This window comes from Ammospiza caudacuta, chromosome 13 (assembly GCF_027887145.1).
Source record: "Ammospiza caudacuta isolate bAmmCau1 chromosome 13, bAmmCau1.pri, whole genome shotgun sequence".
In the NCBI taxonomy this organism is placed as follows: domain Eukaryota; kingdom Metazoa; phylum Chordata; class Aves; order Passeriformes; family Passerellidae; genus Ammospiza; species Ammospiza caudacuta.
In genome coordinates, this window is record NC_080605.1 from 3,531,960 (window position 1) to 3,559,020 (window position 27,061).

General features: G+C 47.7%; 1 protein-coding gene across 1 annotated transcript in view; it reads right to left on the bottom strand.

The window, feature by feature from the left end:
• Nucleotides 1–24,235, bottom strand: part of KCTD15 (potassium channel tetramerization domain containing 15) — a 48,959-nt gene extending 24,724 nt beyond the window's left edge. The window contains exons 1-2 of the mRNA XM_058813332.1: nucleotides 24,015–24,235; nucleotides 18,733–18,908 (exon numbers count right to left, since the gene is read on the bottom strand). Coding sequence (XP_058669315.1) covers nucleotides 18,733–18,908; nucleotides 24,015–24,017 — 179 coding nt within the window. The 5' untranslated portion in view covers nucleotides 24,018–24,235. The remainder of the gene's footprint in view (nucleotides 1–18,732; nucleotides 18,909–24,014) is intronic.
• Nucleotides 24,236–27,061: the final 2,826 nt, after the last annotated feature.

Genomic DNA, 27,061 nt, shown 5'->3' on the forward strand with positions numbered 1-27,061 from the left:
CTCAAGGGCTTGCCCAGCTCTCTGCTGGCTCTGCACAGCCCAGCTGGAGCAGCCCAGGCTCAGTGGGCAGTGCTTCCCAGCAGTGTTTTCCCTGTTCCCATTATTCCTATAGAACTGTTTGGATTTGTGCACAAGTTCCCAGCAAAGCGAAGCAGAATGGGGAAAGCACCTGCAGGGAGGAGCCTCAAACCAGCCAGGCTGTCTGGAAAGCAGGGCAGGCTGGCCAGGGGAGGACAGGGGTAACCCAGCAGATGGGAGTCTCCTGCCCTGTGCCCTGGCATGAGTTCAGAGAGGGGTGGGAGGCCCTGCCAGGCACAAGCGCCCTCACGCCCTGCGCACTGAGGAACGTGGCTGCAGTTACAGCTGCCTGCAGGAGGTTCTCTGATCTGCCTCAGCTTAAACCTTCAGCTGCAATGAGTGTGCCAGTTGTGCCACACCTTCCCTCCCTGCTCCCTGGGCAGTGATTGTGAGCCCTGTGCAGCTGAGGAGAGGCAGGGGCTGCAGCAGGGTCAGTGCCCACCCAGCCTGGCTGCCCTGTGCTGCAGCAACCCTGGGAGGCTTCACCCTGCAGCTTCTTCAATTCAGAACATTTCACCCCTGGGACTGCTGCAGGGGGTGTAGGCTTGCTGTAGGGTGCTTGGCTTGCAGGGTGTTTGGGCTGGGGAGAATTTTAAGCCTCTTTTATTTGGACAGTGAAGAGGGAAAACTGTGTGTGAGAGCCTGAGTGTTAAACTGTGGGTATGAACTGCTGCTCTGCAAATGTGACATCCAGGCAGCCACGGGGGCCTGAGGGCACAGAGAGAGCCCCACAGGAGCTTCTGGCAGGTTCCAGAGCAGGTACCAGTCCCAGCCCCAGGTGAGTGCAGGCACCAAGCCTGGGTGTCACACAGGTCCCCCAGCACTCCATGGCCAGCCCACCCTGGCCCAGCTGCTCCTCCTCCTCCTCACCCACCCTTGAGCAGGGCAGGCCCAGTGCCAGTGTCCCACAGCCTCACTCAGCCCCAGAGTGTCCCTCCTGAGGACACAGACAGCTACCACAGATGTCCAAACCAAAACCAACCTGTGAGGACAACACTAAAACCTCAACTTTTAACAATGGCATGAAGCAGGATGGCCCAGCCTCAGCAGAAGGAGGAGTGGATTGGGTTGGCATGGCCCAGCTTTGGGCCCACAGGGGCTCCAGGGGTGGCTTCTCTGAGGAGCTTCCAGAAGCTTCCTCAGTGTCTGCAGAGCCAACCCCTGGCAGCTCCAAAGGCTGATGAACCTCTGTCCAAGGCTGGGCCAATTAGCAATGGTGGGAACACCTCTGTGATCACAGATTGAAAAAGATAAAAAAAGTTACTGCACAGCTGTAATTGTGGCCAGAGGAGAGCAGGGTGAGAACATGAGAGAGGAACAACCTGGAGACACCAAGGCCTGTGGGGAAGGAGGGACAGGAGGTGCTGCAGGAGCCAGAGCTGGGGTTCCTCTGCAGCCATGGTGAGACCAGGGTGAGACAGCTGTGCCCTGCAGCCCTGGGGATCCATGGGGATGCAGAGATCCACCCCCAGGGAATGGGGATCCAGGGGGATGCAGAATGCACCCCCAGGGAATGGGGATCCAGGGGGATGCAGGGATCCACCCACAGGGAATGGGGATCCAGGGGGATGCAGAGATCCACCCACAGGGAATGGGGATCCAGGGGGATACAGAGATCCACCCCCAGGGAATGGGGATCCAGGGGGATGCAGAGATCCACCCACAGGGAATGGGGATCCAGGGGGATACAGAGATCCACCCCCAGGGAATGGGGATCCAGGGGGATGCAGGGATCCACCCACAGGGAATGGGGATCCAGGGGGATGCAGAATGCACCCCCAGCCCTGGGGAGGTGCCCACAGCAGAGCAGGGCATCCCTGGGTGAGGCTGTGACCCTGTGGCAGACCCAGGGGACAGAGGGGCCCTGTCCCCAGGCTGGAGCAGCCTGTCCTTGGACACTGCAGCCCTGCACAGACAGACAGACAGACAGAGCCATCCCAGCAGGTTTGGGAGGGCTCTGTGCCCCGGGAGGGACTCAGGTTGAGTTTGGCTGCTGCTCAGGAGATGGAGCCAAGGTGGAGAAGTTCCTGCAGAACTCCCCTGTGGGAGGGACCCCACAGCACTGCAGGGGAAGAACCCCTGTCCCTGGGCAGCAGGGGAAGCTCTGGGGCATGGACTGACCAGAAGCCCCATTCCCTGAATCCCTGTGCCATGGGGGGGAAGGGTTTATTTTACTTCTCATTATCCTGCTCTGAGTTTGTTAGAAATAAATCCAATTAATGCCTCTAATTCCAGCCTGTTTTGCCTTTGATGGTATTTCCTGAGTGATCTCTCCTGGTCTTTAGCTCATGAACCTTCACTGTATTTTCTGTGCCTGTTCAGCTGTGCAGGGGTGGGAGAGCAGCTGTGGAGTCCAGGCAGGGTCAGCTCACTGCAAGGAGGGAACTCTCAAGGTAATGGATATTTATCCATCTCCAATTCCTGTAACCTCTTGCTCCTGCCACCCAGGGCTGATCCTGGAATGCCACAGGAGTTTTTGAGCCATATGCTCCCTTTGCCATGCTTCTGCAGGATATTACACTCATTAACCACTGAGCACCTGAAGGAACTGCAGGATCTATTACCCACATTTAATACTTCATATTTTGCTGTTCAGGCTAGGATATCTATTTTTGTTACAGATCAGAGCTAGTCTATATAGTATCAACATGTATTTTTAAAAGTCAATAATCCATAAAGAACATTATCATCTACCATGCAGAATCATTCTTAGGAAGCTCCGGAAGGATTTTCTTTCTTCTTTCTATGCCATCACTAAAAAAGCAAAATTAGGTATAGAATAGATTTTGTAGTTAAAAGAAAGCCATGGACAATTCTGTTTTCTGTTCACTGTTACTATCAATTAAAGTCCACTGGAGCAACAGGTAATAAAATCCACTGAAGTGGAAATTACCTATTATTTTTGCAATACCACAAAGAATTCATGGTAAGGGTGAGAGATGCTTGTTGTTTACAGCCTATCTACACATTTGAGACACTTTAGCAGAGGACTTTGATATATAACTTCCTGGAAATGTGTGTGTATTCATAGCCTGATGCACTACACTTATCCCTTAACTTGCAGAAACAGTATCAATGACATAAATTAGCAGGTGAGACAAGAAGTGGAAACATTATCCCAGGCAGAGAAGTTGGTGTCTTTTCCTGAATGAACAAATTCCCTTGGCAGTCAGGAGCCACTCTGGCCCTGCATCCCTTGGGCCACACATCCCAACAGGAGGAGGAGGAGGAGGAGGAGGAGGAGGAGGAGGAGGAGGAGGAGGGCTCAGACAATCACCGTGAGCAGACCAAACACAAGGCAACTGAGATTGCCATGAACTCTTCATTCTCCCCAGGTTTGCAGGGGAATTAACCCCAAGTCCTTCACCTGCTGGTGGGTTCAGGCCCCCAGCTCTGGTCTCCCATGCCCAGTTTCTCTCCTGTCCTGTGGGTGCCCAGCAGGAGCAGAGAGCAGCTCAGCCACCAGCAATGGGGCAGGACACAGCCCTTCCTCCAGCTCGCCTTATTCAAGAGTTTGTCTATTTTAGTGTGCTAACAGCTATGAAAATACTTCACCAAACAAACATTTCCAGTACATTAATTGCTGTATCACGAATCCTCTAATTTAATTTGGCACATGCCTACATCCACAGGTAAGGGAAGCAGATACACACACGGGACAGAGACCTTTCCCTACACACACACATCAGCACCCACCACACCTATTTAACTCAGCAGTGATGGAAAGCATCAGCTGTGCTCAGCAAGGGAAAAAACCTAACTTTCAAATACAGGAACAGTTGGCATTTCTTCATTACAATTTCCCTACCTGCCACTGACATGGCTTGTTCATCTTTGGCACCAGGGACAGGGACAAAGAGCCCCCCATGATTTGTGATGCCTAAGCATCCAATTCCCCTGGTTTGGTCAGTTTGAGCTGCTCTGGGGTGCCCATGGCCAGAGCAGGGCTCTGAGCAGGCCAGGTGTGAGCAGCCAGGGCATCCCTACCCACTGCAGGCCAGGCCAGCTCTGCCACCCTGCTCCCAACAGGCACCAACTGTCTGGGGACAGTGACAGCAGCATGGCTGATTTGTGTATTTTTAATAAAATCACCAAATAATGTGAGCCTTTGACACACAGGATGTGTCCAGGGTAGGAGCTGGGTGCTATTCTTTCAATGAAATACTCTGAGATCCAGCAACTACACTGCAGGTAATATCCATCTACCTGGGAATTCCCCTCTTTATTTTAAATTGTGGACTTACATTTGAAGTTAAAGAATGTAAGCTGGATTTCTGGTGCTACTGATTTTTTCCAGTATAAATTCTGTTTTATGCTATATTTAGGCTATTTTTCTCTCTTCTCTCCCTCTCTCCTATTTTTACTTTATTCAAATTGAACTTTTGCCTAAATAGTTGGGGAAGATTGAAAACATTAATATAAGTTTATATTGTATCCTCTATTATGCCATTGCTCCTGCAGCTCTGGTTTGAGGCCTGTGAGGATTCTGGGCCTCTCACGTTTTCTCAACACATAATTTACACTAAATATTGGTCATGAAAATAAACTCAGAACAAAAATTCTTTAATTTAAACCAAAATTCAAAACTAGCATCTTAGTTTTGCAAAGGTTTTCCAAAGGTCCCAATCCTGCAAGAACTGCATTGCAGCTCAAACTCCGTGAGAGTTGCAGGCACCCAAGAAAATGAAGTTGTTAGTACATGAGAAGATACAAATTTCAAATAAAACATTCCTGCCCGTACAAGTCTTTTCTTGCTATTCCTTTAACCATCCCTTTCCCCTAATCATGGAGCCCTGGTGAGGGCAGGGCTCACCAAACATCAGCTCTCTCTTGCTGCTCTCCTTCTTTCTGCAACTTCCAGTGGAGGATAATTCAATATTTCACTGAGATTTTCAATCTGACTGAATCTGGACTTGCTTCCATGACCAACAGCCCAGTGCAGCTGGGCGTGCTGGGAGGCTGAGGACATGCAGACACTGGTTTTATTATAATATAAATGGGCTAAATCCTGCTTGTTAAAGTCAACAGTGAAACTCCCACTGAGACTCAGTGAAGGCAGGCAAAATTTCAAACGGAGCTCATTTCCCTTTCAGGGTGTGAGTCTGGCCCTCCACATCTTTTGCATGTGTGGGTGCTGTGAAACCAGGACATTCCAGCAGGGAAAAGAGGGAAAGAGGGATCCACTGACTGAAGGGTTTCTCAAGCTTTTACAGAGCACTGTGCTGTGAAACCAGGACATTCCAGCAGGGAAAAGAGAGATCCACTGACTGAAGGCTTCTCAAGCTTTTACAGAGCACAAATGGTGACACCCAGATGGTGACACACTGATCTGGTACACACTGCTCACACACAGCTGCAGTGTCCAGCCTGCTGCAGTCACAGACCTTCACTCCTGATCCCAGACAAAAACCTGAGCAGTGTTTTCCTCTGATTATCTCCTTTATTTCCAGATTCACAGGACTCTGCATCACCTGGGCAGAGCAGGGACAGCCAGTGCCCCTGGTGCCCACACTGGCCTGTGCTGCTCTGTGAACAGGAATGATTCCAGCCTCTCTGGGCACTGATAAATCATTTTTCTGCTGACAAGCAGCTGCCCCAGTGCTTGGACATTTCCTTGTTCCACCAGACTGGTGCAGCTCTCCAGCTGTTGACAATAATTTGGAAAGAACCCAGCCTGTCTGACATTCTTGCTCCATCTGCTTTTCCTGCAGCCCATCCTGGTGAACTGCCCTGAGCTGAGGACAAACAGTGACACAGATTTTGCCCAGTGCCAGGGTGTGAAGCTGCTGCAGTGCAGTTCTGCCCACCCCAGCACAGCTGACAGCAGCCCCTGCTCTGCAGCAGGCACTGCAGGGCTCACAGGACACCGCTGCTGCTTCTCTCCAGGCATGTGTGTGATTTTCCAGCTCCCTCTATCCATGTTTTGTTGTCACACTTCAAATCCTGAACGAATAATGTTTATTCTCTTGCTTATTCTAACTTTTGATTAAGCTGTAACCAATGTATTTTTCCTAGAGTTCATTTAAAGAGGCTCAAGACATCAAGAACAACTTGTTTAAAAAGCTATTTTGAAGGGAAAACAATCCCCAAGGCCCACAGAGCCACACCAAGAAGGAAGATTTGTGTGAGTTTTTTGCTGCTGAGCCTGAGCCATTGGCAGATGAGGAGGAACAAAGAGGAATTTCCAGCAGGATTTTCACTCCTGCAGATGGAGAGCAGGGACAGACAGGAAGCAATGCACCAGCACCAGGTCTGCTGGGAGGAGCCCACCCCACAGCCACGTTCCCAAAAAAGGAGCCCCTGTCTAGGGGCTACAGGAACCCACACCTGGGAAGGAGACAGCATACACCTGCTGCACAGAGGACACCTAACCTACAAAATTAAACTCATCAAAGACTTTAAAATAACAAGTAAACTGTTCACTGTTGAGTTCTGATGAGCTACTGGAAGCTGAACCTGACTTTCTTATGTGACTAAGAAAGAGGTTCATTCTTAAATATCAGACTCTGGTCATGGATTTGATTCTGGTTCCAGTGAAGTCAAGGCCAAACCATCCTCTGATTTACCTGGAAGCAGAAGCAGCCCCCCACTTTAACCCTCATGCCTGCAAACAGAATACAACTGGATGTGAAACAAAGGAGAAATATGTTTGAAACTGGTATTAACTCCAAGCTTTATTATCCCCCCCTCCATAAGACTAAAAAGCAGTCACTGAATTTTTTTCCTCATTCAGCATCAATCTTATGTACTACTGGCCAAAATTCAGCCCTCTTTCCCTCCAATACAGCCCTGGCACAAGCAGAGGACTCAGTTTCTCCACTCTCCTGTGCTGGTTCCCATGGATCTCCCCGACTCCAACCTGCCCATGGTGGGTTTGGCAGGGGCAGAGCTCATTCTGCATCCCCCAAGTGCCAAAGCTGCAGCCCTTGGTGTGAATTACACAAATTCTGGTACAAATCCTTGGCCTAACACAGCATGACACCAAAGAGATTAAAGAGAGTCCCTGATTTTCATTGTCCACTTCCTCAAGAGAGATTTGCTGCTGCCAAAGTGTCTCCAGCCCTAAATGGATTACCTGCAGCAGCAGCTGCACTCCATCAGGAGGAGCAGAGACAGGAGCCTGCCCTGTGCCCTTCCCTCAGAGCCTCATGTCAAAGCTCAGCTCCCACCAGAGCTCACCAGCTGATCCCTTCTGGGTCTGACCACCAGGAATGGAGCAAATAATGCACAGTAACTCCCCAGCAGGACTCTCCCAGGTTTTGCTTTATGTGACCCTCAGCAGGTAAAAAGCAGCAATTTTGGCCTCTGAACACAATGTAACACAGCACAGGTGAACAGCACACTCCTCTGCTCTGCCTCTGTGACCAGCCCTGACAGACAGACAGACAGACAGCTGTCCTGCCTGCATCAGGGAGGAAAACAACTGTCACTATAGGACACAAAAAACCACAAGTGCACACCGCTGTTCTCAAGGTGAAGAAAAAAAGGAAAGTTTATTTTCTGACTCCAACATTTATAGACGTCCAAAAGTGACAGTGGATTGGAGGGTGACAGTGCCACCTCTCCAATGACACTGGACAAACCAACAGTCCATCACATTTCTCCTCCTCCATAAAAGAATGCAAAACAATGAGATATTTACAGAAAGTGTGTGAGAAAGTTCACTACAAGAATGTCAACATTAGAAGGCTTAGAAAATCTTAAAAAAGCAGGGTGACACACAAACAAGCACAACTGTGGAGCTCAGAGCTGTCCTGCCTGGCTGAGTTTCAAGTGAGGGCAAGTCAGGTGAAAACAAACCCCTGTAAAGGTTTTACAGATGTCATTTTACTTTGAAGCATCCAAAGAAGGAAGTACATGCTGATCACAGCAGCTTGGATGAAGGAGAAGGCAGTTTGGTGGACACAGCATGGAAAAGTGAGTTTGTAACCCTGGAGTTTAATTCCAGCTCTGCAGCCTCTCCCAGCTGTAAATTCAGATTAGGAAAGGCACCAGCGTGGTGTAATTCTGTATCAGTGCAGTGACAGCAGCCATGAGAGTGGCTGACAATGCCTGTCCCTGCCCCCAGATCATGCATTCAGTGTCAGGACAGCACAAGGGAACAAGCTGAGGTACTGCAAGGCCTGGCTGTGCTCATCAATTTATTACATCTCACACAACAAAATCTCAGCAGAGTTCATGGGGGTAACAGCAGCACAGGGCACAGCCTGCATCAGCTCCTGCCTGGCATCCTCCACACCAGCCTGTAACTCTGTGCTCAGAGATCCAGCTCCCCTCTGCTCTCACATTTGAATCTGTGTTTGCATGCCTGCATATTTCTTCTATTTAAAAATGCACTTTGTTCTTCAGGATTTCATTAACCCCTGAATAGATTAATTCAGATTTCAGTTACACTGACACAAATTTCATGGAGCTCCTTCAAAACCAGCAGAGTCCCATCTTTGGGAAGGGCAGGAGGGGTTTGTGCATGCACCTGGGAGGGCAGGACACCTTGTGCTCACCTGGGAGGGCAGGACACCTTGAGCTCACCTGGCTGCTGGTTTTACACCCTCAGAGCTCTGTGGGCACCCAGCAGCAGCTCCTGAGTGCAGTGCCCAGGTTCTGAACTCCTCACCATGCAGCAAACAGCTCCAGCCCTGGTGTAACCCCACAGAGGACAAGGATTATTTTGGCCAGATCCATTATTAGGCTCATTTTCTAGAACAATAGGACTTGTTTTCATTTAAGCTTATTACAATAAAACTCTCATTGACTTCACTGGAAGAGAGACCTGACCTAACACACCAATGCTCCATTTATTTAGTGGAAGGAGGCAAGGAAGTAAAAAGGTCCAATGTATGTTTAAATCTTTAGGTTTCACAGATTATCACAAGCATGTAGGTCACAATATGCACACAGAAAGACACCTACGACAACCACCAGTGGGATCATTAAAATAATTAAGTTAGGCCTAGAGACAAATTCATTTCATAACATGTTCCTTACAAAACAGATACCCCCTTGCTCCATAATCTAGGGAGTCTGTTTTATAAACTTCCTAAGTAGTTCATGAAATATCCCCCTAAGCAGACTAGGTCTGCTTGCCATTGCAGGGTCTCTATAAATCAGAAGTTTATGAATCAAAAGACAAACAGCAGAGCTGTGTGCTCAGAAGCCAGCTGGGAAGGGGCAAAGCCTCAGTGGTGCTGTGGTGAGCTCTGACCTGGGGACACAACTTTGCTTATCCTGCCTCTTCACACAGCTCCTCTGCCTGCCATGGGGGAGCTGCCTGCACAGCACACCAAGCAGCAATCAATAAAGGAGATTCTCCCTTTGTTTTAAGTGTAAAGAAGCTGCATTTCACATACAGCATCTTTACAGTACTTCACACCACACTGTTGAGCAGGAAAGAGCCTCCACTTGCAGCAACTAAAAGGAAGAGACAGTTCCTTTCCAGTCCAGCATCCTGTGGAGGTGGTCTCTCAAAACACACTGCTATGCCAGTGTTTTCCCTCCTACCATCCTGAAACTGACTGCTGGAAAATCCTTCAATTATGCTGCTGGTACCAAAGTGCCCTGCCAGGTAAGTGGTGAGCAGAAGTAGCAACAAAAGAAATGACAAACCAAACTTGACCAACAAGAAACTGAGATAAATACACAGTGCTAAATGAAAAGAAAAAAAAAAAGTTGAAATTTTAGTATCCTTGTCTGCTGGTTTCTCTTTGATTTTTTAGTAAACCAGACTAGCTTTCAACATGTTGTAAGCAGGAAGGGTGGGAATTACTGATGTGGTAACTCAGCTACAGACATGTTATCATTGCAGAACATGAGAGGGAAGAGCAGAGAACAAGGCAAGGTCAGCTGGGGTTTGCACCAAAGATGCTGGACACGAACATTCCATGTTCATCTTCTGGACTGCCCTCAGTGGGCAGCAGTGCCTCCCCTCCTGCCCCAGCCTGCCTGCACCAGCTCCATGGCAAACCTGCTCTTCCTTCTGACCAGCTGAGCCAAGGAATCTGCTATCTGGGTAAGACTGTGAAATTTTCTCAAATTCGGGGGTTTTGAACAACCTGTGCCAGGCCCAGCACCACAACCATGGTATTTCTCCAAGCCACCTGAGTGCTGATTTGCTCCTCCAGAGAAAGAGCTCAGTCTGCCCCTTCCTAGTCACCGTAATAACCACTTAAGCCTCCACACAACCCAGGCTGCAAATGTAGAGAGAAAAAATAATTCCTGAAAAAATGTCCATCAGAGACCCGCCAGGCAGTGTCTCTTTGAACATTTCAACTTTTCCAAGTAAAACCACAATTTGTTCAGTGACAGGACCCAACCTCAGCACCCAACTGCAGTAAGATTTGCACTCCCAAAGGCCAAACTCTGCTGTCCTCTCCTGAGGCTGTGAGCAGCTCCCAGGCTGTGCCTGTGCTGGGCAGGGCAGGGGTTAGCAAGGCCAGGAAGGAGTGAACACCTCTGTGACACAGACAGCTCAGCTCTGCTGGGGCTCCCCACGTGCCAGCCCATGGGAGATCCTGGAGAGGTGCACACAAACAGCACTGAGGAATCAGTTTTCATATAAATTCCTTCCTTCCCACCTCCCTAAATCAATGGGATGCAGGGTTAGGATTACAGGGATTATTCTCTTTTAGCACCAAAGCTACTGCTCCAGCTGTGCAACAACAGAGGGAAAATGTGGAAATCTCCATGGCTCTGACAGACACTGCATCCAGGGCTCTGTGTAGACACAGAAAGGGTCCCTAACACCATTCCCAGCTGTAAATACATCCCTATCACAGATTATTTCTATTTTCCATAGACATCAAGCCATGTACTCCTCCTCTGGCACATGGAATGGGTGCAGCTCAAGCTGTAGCTGCTCAGGAGCTGTGCTGGATGTGTCCAGCAGCAGCACACAGGGCTGTAGGACACAAGCCTGCAGGAACAAACACTTCACACCTTTCCCAGAGCTGCAAGGACTTGTGTGACCTTGGCCATGCAGCACCTGTAAGGAGCTGGCTCTGCAGATGGGGACACACAGGTTCAGCTTTCACCCCTGATAAGGCAGACTGGCAAAGGGAGACCCTTTGCTTCTCCTGCTTTAATAAGTACAACATCCACAGGCAGACTGGGGGGAAACAGAGGATATGAAGGGAAAAAGGTCCTCCTCTGGGATTTTATCTTATGGGTTCTGCTGGTCAAAGCTCCCTTAGAAACTAGACACACATCTGCTCAATGACCAGATAAGAAAAACTCCAAAGATGTATCTCTGAATCTCAAGTGCATGATATGAATCAAAAAACTATGTTAATCCCTGTAAGAATTCATATGTTAATTCAGAAGAAGCACTGCATATAACCAAAACCTTAATCTCTATAAGAATTCATATGTTAATTCAGAAGAAGCCCTGCACATAACCAAAACCTCTGGGTTTTGGCTGCTTTATTGCTCTGCTCTGCAGCACCCAGCCAGCTGCCTGGCACAGGGCAGAGCCCTGGGGAGCCTGCCAGGCTGGGCTGGCATGGCAGAACCTGCCCTCAGAGCTCTCCTGAAGTGCAGGGCAAATAAATACCTGCTCCTGCCTCTCCCGGGACTGTGCCTGAAAGTCTGTGCATGGGTTAAGGTGACAATAGCTGTTAAAATGAGCGAGCTTTGTGTGCAGCTGACATGCAGGCAGTGCTGGAACGTGGGGTGCTGGGACTGCCTTTGGGGGTCACCCCACAACCAGGGCACTGCACAGCTGGCCTGGGGGGACAGAGGTGCCTCACAGAGGCTGAAATGTGCCCCTGTGCCCGAAAAACCTGGGGGATGAGGAGGGACTGGAGAGGGACAGGACACTGTACAGCTGTGGGGTGTGTGAGCAGCACGGAGTGACAGTGACACAGAGACACCTGGGGACACCTGAGGGAGGATGGATGGGACAGCAGGGCAGCATGGAGGCACAGTGACACAGAGTGACAGTGACACAGAGACACCTGGGGACACCTGAGGGAGGGTGGATGGGGCTGCAGGGGTGCAGCAGCATGGGGCTGGCAGTGTAGGAACATCAGGGGTAGGACAGTCGGGACACACGGACACGAGAGATCTCTGCAGCCAGGTCAGGAATTTGGGGTTTATTGCACAGGGCCTGGGGGCAGGGCCCTGCTGGGAGCTGCTAGACACAGCTGGAGCAGGACTGAGAGAAGAGAGGGGGAGAGAGGGTGAGAGGGTGAGAGAGTAAGGGAGTAAAAGGGATAAGAGAGCGAGGTTCCCGTAACAATACCATAAATCTTCTTCTGTGTTGAATATTCTAATTTTCACTAACCAATCTAGTACAAGATACAAATCCTATAGCATTTACATACAGCCTATAAGAATCATTACATTACCACACTGTGTTACATTTTAAACCCTAAAAACTCCTCTTTGGGCCCCTTCTGCCAAGCTGTAGGGTCTGCTCTGACCCTTGGGCCTGCCTGCAAGCAGAGGGTGTTGTTCCATCAAAAGGGGATCACCTTCAGCTGGCCATGCCATTGTTTTCCAGTTGTTCAGTAACTGAGGGATCTCAGCGCTTGCTTTCATTTCAATCTCACTTATAGTTTCCATATTCTCAAAATCTTTTGCCAAGCAATCATATTTACAAGGCTTTCCTGTTTCACCATCCCCACCATGGCAGGAGCCTGGGCTGTCCCACAGAGCCAGCTCTGCTCCACTGGGGATCCTTCCCTGAGCTTGGGGATCCTTCCCTGAGCTGTGCTGAGCTCCCCCAGCCACCAACACTGCTCAGAGCCCATCTGGCCCTCACCCCACTTAACCTGTCTCGAGCAGAGGCCTTGTTTAATCACAGCTTTACACCCTCACTGCCAGCATGGGGTAAGTGACAAAATTTGCTAATTGCACGTTGTCTTCAGGCAATAACCTCAATAGCACACAGATTTGATGGAAAATTAGCAAATAAATTATTATAAGAGTGACAGTTGAATACGTGAGCAAGATGTATGAGATGTTCTCAGCTCTGGTAAATCCAGAGAATTATATATCCTAAATATATCCAGATTAAGAATTTCCCTGATCCCTCCTAAGCAGTGCAGAGTGGGCTCAGTACAGAGCCCTTCATGTAAAGGATGATGTGGAAAATTTGTCCTGTAGATCTCAGGAGGTGTGTCTGAGCTGTGCAAGCACTGCATCAGCTGTACAGGGTCAGGAATCCTCAAAACAGAGGGGTCCTCAAACTTGGAGCAGGGAATTGCCCTGAGCTCAGCCCAGGCTGCAGAGGAGGGGGAGAAGCAGCTCTCAGGTGTCAGTGCTGAGCTCCAAGAACCAGAGAGAAGGAGGTGCTGGGGGAAAAGGCAGCTGAATTAAATCCCAAAGACACCTGGAGAGAGCTGGAGTCAGGTCACTGGGTAGGAGAGCTTGTCTCAGGGGGGTCAGAGAAACGACAATGTGTTCAACAAGGAACATTCAGAGCAGACACCTGCTTTAGGGGACTCCTTGGAAATCACCAAAAGAGTCCATGGGTTTGGAGGCAGGGATATGCTGGAAAACTGCTGCCTTGTAGAGAGGTCATTAGTTCCTGAACCAAATAATAAAACCTGTGCTGGGTCTCCTTGGAGGGCACAGCTCCAGATGTGGGAGGCAGAGCCCAGTGCCCAGGAGCTGGATCAGGAGGGGCTCTGTGCCGCACTGCTCAGCTGCCCTGGGCTAAACATCCCTGCAAATCTAAAGATTTAAATTTATCATGTTGTTACTTTCACTATAATGTTATATTTCCTTATTCCATTGATTTAATTAAGAGCATTTTTTCTATTAAGATTGATTTCTGTTAAGGTTGATTGTTCTTAAGTTTATTCAGTCTCAGGTCTAATTCTCATTCATTTTATGATTTTATTCTATTTTTATTAAGACCAATTTTTATTCAGTGTCAGCAATGTTATCTTTAAGTTTTTTTAAGCATGTTTTGGTAATATATATATATATAAAGTTTATATATATATATATTTGGTTATATATATACTCTACATGAGTACATGCACTTTAACTATACATATATAATATACACTCTACATGAGTACATGTACTTTAACTATATATATATACATATAAAATATACACTCTACATGAGTACATGTACTTTAACAAGTATATCCTTGATGTTTAAGTATGCTAATCTAAGTTCAATTTAAAGAAAGTTTAAATAAAGTTTAAATTTAAATAAGTGATGTGGCCCATAAAATAAATAAATGATAAATTTACTGGAGAAACTAAAAAGGGTATAAAAAGTGTATTATGGTTTTAAGCTCTGGAGGCTCTCTGGGCTCCCTGCACCCTCACTACTCCCATCTGCACAGAGGCACTGCCACAGAAATCACTCTTGCTCCCCTTTGCCATCAGTAATGCCACAGAAAACATCAGCTTTAGAGCACATGGAAGTTTCCTAAACAGAGGGTTACACACAAACTATCCAACAATGGAAGGTAAATATATTTACCTTGTACAGCAGCACAGCTCAGAGAGAGCTCACAGCAATTCCCTGAGATAAAAACACTGTTGAGGACAGTGAAAAGGACAGGCTTCTGACAAAGAAATTATCTTTTTCTGCTTTCTAAAAAAATTCAAAGTGGTATCAAAATTTCCAGTGAAATCAAGAAGCTGGGCCCTGCTGTGGTCTACAGGGATTTTGAGTTTCTCCCTCTTTCTGCTTGCAGTCAGTGAGGTGTCTGCCAGAGTTCAGTGGGAATAGCACTGGGGGATCTGGCAATGCCTTTGGGGATTCCAGACTGCACCTAAGGAATGGACTTTTGGGCCAGGTTTGTTTTCTAAATGTAAAAATTGTCTCACTCCGTTGGATAAACACAATTTGCAACTCACTTTGGAGATGTGCTAGAGGTTTTGCAGCCTTTACAATCTGTCATATAAATCCACATTCAAGTGTCAACGTGTGAAGGGGCTGCTTTAGAGGTCCTCTGGGTGAAAACAGGAATGAAATTTCCAGAGCAAATGCTACAAAGATGAATAATTTTTCCAATTATTATAGAAATTATTGTAGAAAAAAGATGCTGATGATAAGAGTCACTAGAATTCAACAGAGTTTTTTTGTTTGGTTGGTTTGTACCTGCAATTCAGAACTACAAGAATTGTGAGATTAAGTAGGAGAAATTGCTGAAAACAAACTACTGAAATTGAGCCTCAGCTCCAGGTAAGACAACATCAACCTCCTTGCACCTTCCAAGCTTGTCAGCTTTAATGACAGTTTTGGGTATGCATGGAAAGTGGCCCCAAGTAGGTACAGGATGTGAGAATAATAATAATAATAATATTATTTGTGAGGTAATTTCTGAGACCACCATCATGATGCTGTTGTTGATCACAGTTTCTTTTTAGGTTTTTCATTTCCCTTGCCTTTCACTCTCTGAAAGGTTAGATTATTTTCCTTGTGTGTGGTTTAATTCAAAAAGCCAACTGGAAAGGTGTTCAGGAGTAGTGGGTGAGTGTGAGTGGTTCAGAAACCAACTTTGATAGTGGCTCTTTAACCCTCTTCTCCTTTGTCACACCACTTGTGCATGCTCAAGCTTTCTCCCCTTAGGAGAATTTCTGTGGGCCATAAAAATTTCCAGGAAAGAGAACATCTATCCCCTTTAATGCCTAATCTGGCACCCTTTACTTATGCAAATTTCATCAATGGACAAATGCCCTGATCACAGGGGCTGCACTAATACAAACAACATCAAAGACTTGCTCCAAGTTGCTCTGAAACAACTCTGGGACCTCTGAAATGCAAGATTTGGCCTCTGGTTTCACACCATCAGCCATCCACTGAGCTGAGTGGGATTTCCCCAGGATGGTCCTTTTCCTCCCCTGGGCAGAGCCAGGCACACAGGGTGGGCAGAGCCCAGTGCCAGCTCCCAGAGCACACGGGGAATGCCGTCAGGTGTCACCTGTGTCACTGGTGCCACCCCAGCAGGAGGGGACAGCAGCACAGCTGTGCCAGGCGCTGCTCACACCTGCACTGGGACTGACCTGGGCACCTCTGGGAGCTCCTCCCTCTCACTGAGCTCAGCACCAACTGAGTTTGCTCAGGACCTCCCCAAAATACTGAGGAAGTTCCAGCACGACCTGGTGATTTATTTTCCCATCAGCATGTGATGTTTCTGTGTTTGCACACCCATTTATACACAATCCATGTGTCCTTAAAAATCCAAGTACAGTATATGCTAAACAGCCCACAAGCTAAAAGCTCTTTGCAATCTGGGAGCACAAAGAAAGCAACAGAAATTGTAAAACAAATAAAAAGGAAGTTGATTCTCACAGTTTTCAATTTCAGTGAGCACAAACTATTTTATGTGACTGCAGCTACGATGTAGCAAAGCATTTCAGCATATGCTTCTATCTTTTGCTGAAATACCATCTACAGATTTGTGTGATTTCTTGGATTTGAAGCTTTTAAACTCACACAATCCAAGAGTTTAACACCCTGTCCAGATTAACCCAGACAGCTCTGCTGTGGATCAGAGTGGCCGTGCCTCTCTGTGGCCACACATGTCACACCCCTGGCACAAGCCAGCAGTGCCCTGGCATTGTTTCCAGATATTTTGCTCAGAAAAGCTTTCTCCCTCCTCCTGCCCCATGAGAGACCTGGAATCCTCTCCCAGCCCTGCAAAGCCAGTCTGTGCCATATGGAAAATCCACACCAGGGCAGGGAAGCAGCACCAGGAGCCCAAATCATCCCCATGGGGATAATCCAAGTTATTTTTCCTCAACCAGGAATGCCAGCAGGCCAGACTCAGTGAGGGGCTTACAACTAAGTCTACAACAGCAGAAAAAAACAACAATATTAAAAAAAAATAAAAAATAAGATAATAAATTAAAATACAGCCTTCACCCAGTTTCATAATGTATCGAGCAGTATGTCCTACTTGGGCTGCTGGTGAAGGTTTATCTTTTGCTACAAAAATAATGTCATCTATAGGTTTCATCCTGGAAGCTCTCACTTCAGTGAGAAATGAAGTTTGAGCAGCTGAAAAAGCATTCAAGCCTTAAGAGATAAGATAGCAACATAAACAAAAGACATTACACAGCAAAACATCAGGCAGCATGTAAGCTCTGGTCAGTTTTGTATTTTCAAAATCTGAAGAAACATGCTTTTGCTACTTATCAAGCAGAAAAAAAGAAAATTTTGGTTCAGTACAGTATTCTCCTGAAGTAAAATCTGTGAATTTATGTATATTCTCCCAAAGCTTCTATAACTGAAGCTTTTATTAAGTAAGCTTGTTGTGTGGCATATTTTAAAAATAGCAGCAATATTTTAAAATGTGGAAACAGATGTGTCACTCTATTACAACTGCAAAATCTTCACTGTATTTTTAATAATATGAAGCATTTATATACTTCTGCATTATAAATCTCTCTTCACTAAACAGATTTCTTCTCTATGATTAAAGTAGTACCACAAAGACATTATTAAATAGATATTGTCCAAAAAAATCATATTGTTTTGGTCTGACCATAAAATATAGGTATTTTAATAATTGGGATTTTTTCCATAGAGAATTTCAGCAGCTCCCTTTCCTTGGAATAAAATCACAGCCATATGCTTTATGATATTAGAGGCATTTCAAGGTGTCTCCATAAATGTCATTTATCGCTTGGGAACCTGCCAAATCTGCAAAACCCCTTAGTTCTTTTAAAAGAGAAATCTTCAGATGAAACTAGCTCTTTTACACTGGTTGTCATACCAAAAAAGAAAAAAACCAAATCTCTATTATGGAATACTGGCCGTGCAGGTAGCAAAATCTAGGGATAAAATGTGAGCTTTGGTTTGCTTTGGAGCCAAGAGTGCACTGGGTACCCTGAGCCAGCACATTCACACTCACACTCAGCCTCTGGAACTCTGCACCCTGAGCAGCCTCTGTGATAAAAACCTGAACTGATTTAGTGTATATAACTGTAAATCAAAATCAGGCACCTCTCAGCATCCTGCTCCTACAAATGGGCTTTTACCCCTCACACAGCAGTGCCTTTGTGGTGCCCAGCACCCTGCAGGACTGGCAGCCAGGCAGACAACAGACACTCCATGTCATACACCAATATAATCTCATGCCACATCTACTCCTAATTAGGCATATCTGGAGTTTATTCTGAGATAATGCTGGCCAGATCTACATAAATCGTGCCAGACATGTCACCAACCTGTCCAGCACAAGGCACTACACTGGAACTCACAGGAATTTAATGCCAGAGTGGGTCAGCCCAGAGGAGCTGAGTGCTGAGACTCTCAGCTACCAGTGAGCTCAGCACTCTGCCTGGCCAACACAAGCATCCATCAGTCCCACAGTGGCAGAACCATTCTCTCTCCTTGAGGAAGAAAAAGCCAATTTTTCCCCCCAAACTTGAAAGAAACAAGTTTCCTGCTACAGCTGGAAATAATCTAGGGCAGCACTCCAACAGGTGCTTCAAACGTATCAGCAGAACGCAGAAGATCTTGAGAGAGAAAATGAATAGACTCCCTAAATAATATATAAATTGTACAGGCCTTTTTTTTCTGCAGAACCCCAGTAAAGTTCCTGTATAAATCAGAAACTGAATAATTCATAAGCGGTGAATATATAACAAATGTGCTTTGCACCGAGGTATTCCTCACAGGTGCACAGGGAGCAGCAGCAGCAGCAGCAGGCAGGGAGCTGCCAGCACCAAGGTGCTCCTTACCTGGAGTCTGGGTACTTGGTGAGGGTGGCCAGGCTGCTGGTGTACATGTGTCCTCCTACATCGATGTGCACGGGAGCGTTGGACTTGGTGAGTTGAGCTGGGAGAGGAATTCCTTGAGCAGCCAGAGGAGAAACCGGGGAGCGTGTCAGAGACAGACGGGACATGCTTCTTCCCTCCTGAGCGGGGAGGCAAAAAGAACAGTTTCTCTTAAATGCAGCACTGTGTTACCTTGCTTTTCTCAGTGTGATCACAGATCTAATCAGATCGTTTCTGCATCTGCCTGATCATATATTCGGCTAACAAATTATTGCCACCGCTGTAATTAAGTGTATTTGCATCATTTTCTTCTAAGTACCAGAGGGGAAGAGAAAGATGCTTATTAGCAATAAGAAATCAAGAAAAAAATTTTCAAGGTGTCAGCCTCAAGGGGCATAAAACAAACTGCAAAATTCTAATTAAAGGTCGTGGGCTTATGTGTTAGATGTGAAATATCCCCTGACAAACGAATAACCAATTTGTGAATTGGGATTCAGGGGGTTTTTGCAAGTTTGTCTCAGTAACAAGACACCTCTAAATTAGTGACTTCCTCAGTACCTAAGGCATTTAGTTTATACATGTAGTAAATTTCACTTCAAACTAAGATCAATTTTCTGGCTTATTTTCAATAATTGTGAAATAAACGGATAATTTTCAGTTAAGCCTTAATATTAGACCTAAACAACTAGTAAGATTTCAAACTGAAAGCAATTAATACCTGGAAGCAGTGAAAACAAAGATAAATAAACTGACCCATGCTTTTAGGACAAGAAAGTACTGACTAATCTAGCACGTGAAATCATAAATTCCACAATCCACCTAATGTCTCCTGCCCTTAAAATACTGGAAAATTAGTGAAATTACTGACCTGAATCCAAAAAAATTTTCAGCAAAATCAAAGCTAAAAATACTGAAATTCCTTAAAAATGAACAGGACAACCAAGCAAAAGAAAATTCTTCAATTCTCTTCTTAAGAAAAGCACAGTTTATTCTGCACAAAGCTGTGCCTCAGAGCTGATTGCAGTTCAATCGGTGCAGCCGGCACACAGGTCAAACAGAAAAAACACCCTTCTAGAAAAGTTTAAGAAAATGTACATCCATTCTCCCCTTCATGGGGAAAGCAACATATGCAAAACATTATAGCTGAAGACATTTCTGAATATAATCTAATTTTCCTGGTATTCTGTAATTCAAGCATGCTACCAAGCACCCAGGCTCTTCCTTGCATCTGACAAGCACTTTACATGCAGCATTGCAAAGTGAATTTCTATTTCTCCCACATTACTTTGACAATGTTTCTTACAAATCTACAGCTGGTCTGGCCTTTCTCTTAGCAGTATTTTGCACAAGATGCCCGACTACACCACTTGATGAACGTAAATCAGCAACATTCTTAGTAAAATAATTTCCAAGCTATAGAGCAGGACTGAAAAATCCTAACAAATCTGAACAGCTTCACAAAGTCACCACAACATCTCCATTCACTGCGTTTCATCTTGGTTAGCTCCTAAGAATTTCCTGCATCTACAGCCCAGGAATACATCACCCCATTGTGGATCCACATGCTTGTCTCTTCAGAGGCTGGATGGACAGCTGCACTGAGCACCAGGCAAATGCCAGCTCTGTCCTAGGACTCCCGTGTCAGCCGATGCAAAATTGGGCATTAACATTTTCACTACAGCACCACCTTCAAGGAAAGTGACTGAATCCTTTCATGACTCAAGATGTTGCTGTCTTGTTTCCCACAAGAGCTTGTTGTGGCCAACCTTCAGTAAATATGTCATCTGGCATAAATAAAACAACTAACTTAAAAAAACAACTTAGTATGTAAGTACCTGCAGTATTTTAACAGCGTGTTTACTAATCTGTCTGCCAACACAGACAAAGGTTGCTGGTTTTTTTCCTTACCAAAGAGCACTGCAAACTCATGTTCAGTCTCTACTCCTTCACTTAAATGAAAGGGTCAGAAGATCCAGGCTGAATGTCAACCCTGTCTTTGTTCAGACCCCAACCACGCTCACTAATGATAAAGGTACAGACCTTGCACGGCACAGGGCTGCCTCAGAAATAAATCTCACGCAGTTTCACAACACAAGAGTCTAATTAGGGCTCATCTGCACCCCTTGTTACAATTTCCAAATGAAATCAAAGGACTTCCAGTCTTCTGCAAATGTGTCTTACATTTAACCATTTGTCTTGAAATACAGACATCAATTTTAAAATATGCACAGATAGCTAAAGATCAAGTGATATGAATCTATTTGTGCATATTTAAACACTGCTGCTATCTCAGGATTTTGTTTAATGTTAGTATACCAGTAAATTCCTTGATCTGTAAAGACTGAGATTCTCAGTGAGGCCATACTCACACAGTAGATATTTAATTTATACTATTCACTGGAGGGACCTTTTGAACAATCCTCTGCTTTTGGCATTTCTCAGCTAGAGCATGTGTTGAAAAAACACTTAATTATAGAAAATCAGTGGAAAGCTAAAATAGTTCTCAAACTTTTATGGCTTTTCATACTTCTTGAGGGTGTCACTGGCTTTTGGGGGCAGAGGAGGAGAAGGGGAATTAAAACACTGGCTGGAGAGGATTTGTATTAAAAAATGAAACCCAGATTTTTATTAAAATTGTGGAATTCAGTCCTTTTTGTATGAGCTAATTATCCAGAGGCATGACGGCTAAGCACTACTGCTCCAAAAAAAAATACCCCCTGTTTCTTAAGGTACCGTAACCCTATTTCTAATGACTCCTTCCTCCTCTTAATGTAACACACAGCAAAAATTCATCACACTGAGTAATGTACTTATTTTATGCACAAAGCAAAATCCTAAATGTATTTATCCAGTGGAAGTCTTTATGCACATATTTTCTAATATGGATGAGAAAATTAAAACCTTAAGGGTAAATATCACAGAAACACTAACAAACTTCATTTATTAAACCATGTAAAATAATCCTTGCTCTTTAGTTGCCTACAACAGGATACAGCATCCCAACTAGTGGCACATGCAATAACCCTGCTCTAATAAGTAACACAGGAACCTGCTGAAGGCAAAATCAATAGAGCCTGATTCCCAAATTATGTGAATATTTAGTTTTTCAAACATTACACACCAAGATCTTTCAGAGCCAGCTTATCTTTTTCTGCCTTCCTAAGCTAACTGCTTGTAAAAACTATTTGCCCATGCAAAGTGAAATAATCACAATGCCATGCTCATTTACACACAAAATGATTTTGTGTCCCATTGTGCTCACAGTTGTTCAGCTCTCTAGGGGTGATTAAACTAGCTATGCTGCTACAGCTTGAGATGATTTCACTGAATCGTTTCTCCATGAAGTTGCTTCTTTGCTAAGCTGTTATTTTAACCATAAAAGGTAAACAGAAGGCAGTTGTAAGAGCTCCATTCAGCTCCGTGCCCAGGGCTATAACCCTAGGGCAGAGAATGCTGAAAGACTGCAGAATTTTCCAGGGTGTTGCCTTTCTTGCTCTAAAGCCTTCAGGAATACTGTTCATTTAATACACACTCTAGATGATACATTTCAGATCCTACTAAAAGAAAGACTTCAAAAGTGTAAGAAGTTTTGGGCAGATGAAGCTTTCCCACCTCTGCACATAGCTTGGGGCCATGGTAACCAATACTGCTGTTGATGTTGGGAAAATACAGGAGAAATAAACTGCACAGAGCAGAGCAGACAGATAGGGACAAGGGAGGTGAAAGGTTGCAGGAAAGAAACAGGCAGCAGTCTGGAAGGGGGAACGAAAAAAAAAAAAGGAAAATAATAAAAAAGGAGGCGGCTCTGAAGGAGGGACAAAGTTAAATCAAGGAGCAGGCACTTAAAAGACTACAGATGGGAAGCAAGACTAATTAAGGATGTAAAAGCGCTTTGTTTCTAAAGTTTATTGTTGCCAGGATAAAAATTAATTGAAACTAATGCTGTTATTCACTCGTGCAGTTTAATTCCTTCATGCACATTTAAGACGAGCAATGAAAGCGGCAGGCAGGTTTAGGACCTGCCGTGGAGCTGCTCTGCCGGGGAGCCGGGCCGGGCCCGGCCGCACCCCCGGGCTGAGGGAGCCTCGGGGCGGCTGCTCCGCTCCCCGGGGTCCTTCACGTCTGTAGGGCAGCCCCAGCAGGGTGAACCCACCCCCTGCATCCCCCCGGCCTCGGCACTGCGGGCCACGGCGGCTCCGGGGCAGCGGCTGCGTGCCCGGGCTGCCGCAGGGGCACGGCCAGACCGGGAATTACCTTTGTCTGCCCTCACGGGGACGGGGACAGCGACAGGGACAGCTCGGCTCTGCCTCACAGCCACCCCCACACAACTTGCCCACTTTGCCGTGCCCCCAGCCCTGAGACAAAGCGGGGCGGGGGGGGGGGGCTGCAAACCTTGGGCTCGGTGGCTCCAAAATTAAAAGTCCAGAAACATTTGCACACACCTCCACGCTGCTGTGCTGAGCACTGCACCGAGACACGGAGGAGATCGTGCCCAAAACTTTTGGGGGCTGAGGGGTGAGGGGGGGGAGCAAAGGGGGAACTCCCTATGGAGCTCTGCTTCCCCCCTCCCCGCAAAAAAAAAAAAAAAAGAATTAAAAAAAAAAAGGAAAGGCTTTCTCCTTCCTCCCCCTCTCCCCCCCCCCCCGCAACCCGCCTCTCTCTGGCAGACTCCAGTCTATTTAGTGCAAGTTTCACGTCACCCAAATGGTTTTCCCTACTGATGGTCAGGGAAATCACCAGCGAGCAACGCACCCGGTCACTCAACTTCTGCCTTTTTCTTTTGAACACACTGTATGCCCGAAGGAAAAATTCAACCAAAAAAAAAAAAAAAAAAAGGCACAACATGGCGTCCTTTACTTATTCCCACATAACAAGAAAGGAGATGTCTTAGATGAATGCAAGAAAAAAAAGTCAAGCCCGAATCCCCGATCCTGCACATTTTCCGCGCAGCCAATGGTGGTGAGCATTAGCCAGGCTAATGTATTAATTTTGCAGAAGTGTGCCACATCGCATGCAGGAGCAGGAATGCAAACTATAGCCTAGAGTGGTTTGAAGTCTACCCCAAACCAAGCCTTCCACTCTCACTGGCGCCAGAGTTTCATTCACAGCCCGCCCGTGTTTTCCATACGCGGCGCTCCCCATTGTCGCCCGCCTTCCTTCCCTTTGTGCCGAGCCGCCCCGCCGCCAGCCCCCGCGCCCCGGCCCGCGCTCCCTCCCGCGCCCCGGGCCCGCGGCTCCGCGTGTACCATGCGAAAGCGCAGAGCGAGCCGCGCTGCCTCCGCCGCGCTGGGGCTTGGCCGTCTTCAGAGCCGGGGCCGGGGGGGCAGGGGGAGCGCGGGCACCCCGGGCCGCGGGGCTCCGCCGGCGCTGCCCATGCTGGAGCGGAGCAAAACAAAACATACACACGCACGCACACACACACACACGCGCACAGACACACACGCGCGGCGCTACCAAAGCGGGCGGCTGCAAACGCGTCCTGTAGCTTTAAAAAAACACCCCTCCGCCGCTGCTCCCCGGAGCCGGCAGCCGAGTGAGTTTGAAGAGGCACTTTCCAAAAAAAAAAAAAAAAAAAAAAAAAGGTGGGGGGGGGGGGTGAAGGGGAGAAAAAAAAAAAAAAAAAAAAAAAAAGGAGCGCGAGCAGGCGCGGAGCGGCGCGATGCGAGGACGGGCGGCGCGCACGGCGCGCTCCGGCCCCGCTCCCCGCTCGGGCGGGCGCACGGGCGGCTGCGGGAGCCGCTGCTGCTGCCGCCGAGGTCCTTACCTTGAGCACAGAAGAGATCTGCGAGCCCCCCTTTGGCTTTGGGCTCTGCCGGGGCTCTGTGTGGATGGGCTCAGCTTTTTTGCTTTTATTACTATCTTTGCTCCGCAGATCCTACTGTGATTATTATTATTTTTAAAGCTTCTCTGTCTCCTCTCTCTTCCCCTGTTTTTGCTGCTTCTTTTTCTATTTATTTTGTGCGTGTGTGTGTATGTGTGTGTGAGAGAGGGGGGGAAAAAAGCCTTTAAATGAAACTGCCGAGGCTGTTATGAGAAGAAAGGCAATAATCCCGTCTCTAAATAACAGAGGGAAGGGAGAAGAGGAGGAAAAAAAGCGAATTCTTGCTCAGGGCTTTGCAAACGCCTGCAGGGCAGAGGATTAGGCTACAATTAGCTCAGCCCTTTGCTCTCGCCCTAGCTAATTTTGCGATGAAAATTGGATATTTTTCCCTCCTTTTGGTGAAGGTCTGCAGATTTACTCCCCCATCCCCCACCCCCCCCCCCCCCCCCCCCCCCAGAATAAAATAAAATACAGCCCTTGAAAATGAAATAAGGCTGGGAAGGCGGCCGGCTCCCCAGCTTGCGCCCCCGGCGCCGCCGCCCGCAGAGCCGCTCCGCGCGGCGCGGCCGGGGCGGGAGCTGCGCTGCCCCGCGGAGTTCCGCGCAGCCCGGCCCGGCCCGGCCCTGCCGGGGGATAACGGTTCGGTGCTGGGGAGGATCAGGCCACTGTCACGTCCTTCAACAGACTTACTGAAAAGAAGAAGGAGGAAAAGAGGGGGTGGGGGGGGAAGGGGGAAAAAAAGCTGATTTTAATCATTGTCATTTGGTCTGATGTAATATTTCCCCAGGCATTTTCAACTAGGCATAAATTTTCAGCTCCCAAATAAGTAACACAGGGCACGTTTCTCACATCTCTTGACTCCTCTGTTACAATTAGGGTAGCACCCACTCTGCACTTGTTGATAAACTAGATGAAGTTAAAAAATAAATAATAAAAAATAGCCCCGACCCCCCCCCCTTCCCTGCAGCACCCAGCGCCGCCGAGGTGCGGACGGGGGGCCTCGGGGGCGGGGGGGGGGCCGCAATTATTCCCAGCCATCCATCCTGCCTGCCTCCCCCTCCCTTTCACCCTTTGCTAATGTCTCGCATTGTAAACGCCAAATTTCCTGTAGGCCATTAAAACCAAATGACGTCTATCGACATGCATTGTGCTATTGCGGAGCGCCCTGGCAGCCCGCCCCCGGCCAAAAGCGCCATTTCAATTAGAGCGCGCGGCGCGATGGCGCGGGGCTCCGCGGGCGGCTCCGCGGGCGCGCAGCGCGCCCGGCCCCCGTACCGGTGGGGGGGACCGCCACGGAACCCCCCCCCCCCCCCCCGTGAATGAGGGGGAAAAAAAAAAAATACAGGCAAATCCCTCCCTCAACTTCCAGCCAGAGGCGCGGGTCCGCCGGTGCCCGCGTGTTTCCGCGCGCCGCCGCGGGGGATGCGCCCCCGCTCCGCGCTGTTCCCCACGGAGGCTGGGCGGAGGGAGCGGGGCCGCTGCCGGCGGGCGCACCCGCGGCTCTGCCGCCGCTCCCGGCGCTGTTGAAGGGGGGGCCCCCCCCCCGCCGCCTCCGCGCCCGCGGAACGGCGCCGCGCGCACCGGCGGGGCTGCAGCGCCCACTAGCGCGCGCCGCCGCGCGGCCGTTACGCAACGCTGCGCGGCCCCGAGAGGTCAGCGCGCCCCCGCGCCCGCGCCGCCCCCGGGCCTGGCAGAGCGGCCGCGGCGCGATGCGGGCAGGACACCCCGAAACTGGGGGGGTTAAAGTTTTCTGCCGCGGCAGGAATAAACAGAAACTTTTCTCCTAAGGGGAGATTTTTTTTTTTTTTTCCCCTTCTAGAGTACAAACTACAGGAGAAGAGGGAAATTTTCTCATTAAAGTTACATCCCTGCAGTTAGTTCAATTACTTGATATATGCAGAAGATGTTGTAAATTTAAAGATTTAAATAGCTTACAAAGATGCCGGAGGCTCCATCAGTTAATTTCCTTAATTTATGGATTTTTAGCTGAGCTTCTGAAATGAAAAGGAGAATGAGAACTAGGTCAGCAGAGAGATTTGCATCCAGAACAGACTAAAATTTGTTTTCCTTGACCATCCCATCAGGCCAGGTGCGATGCTGTGCGGGGGTCAGTGTCCCACCTGTGCCCTCCAGGCTGGGGCTCAGTGAGCAGGGCACAGAGGGAAAGGTTTTGTTCTGAAATACTCCCCGAAGAGCGGCGTGTCCCCAGCAGTGCTGCCTCACCTGATGGAGGCTGTAGCCCGAGTGCTCCCATTTCCTCAGCACTCTGGTCAACAAGTGGATGCGAGGATGAGCAGCTCCGCTGTGACCTGCACGCAGCCCGAGTTTCACCCAGCCCTTCTGGAGGGGTGCGGGCCGACTGTTTGGAATGACTTGGCGCTATAATTTTTACTTCCTTTGTGAATTACTGACTGCTAAGTGAAAAATAAATATGAGACTCTCGAACAGCAATCAGAGCTGCATAAAAATAGG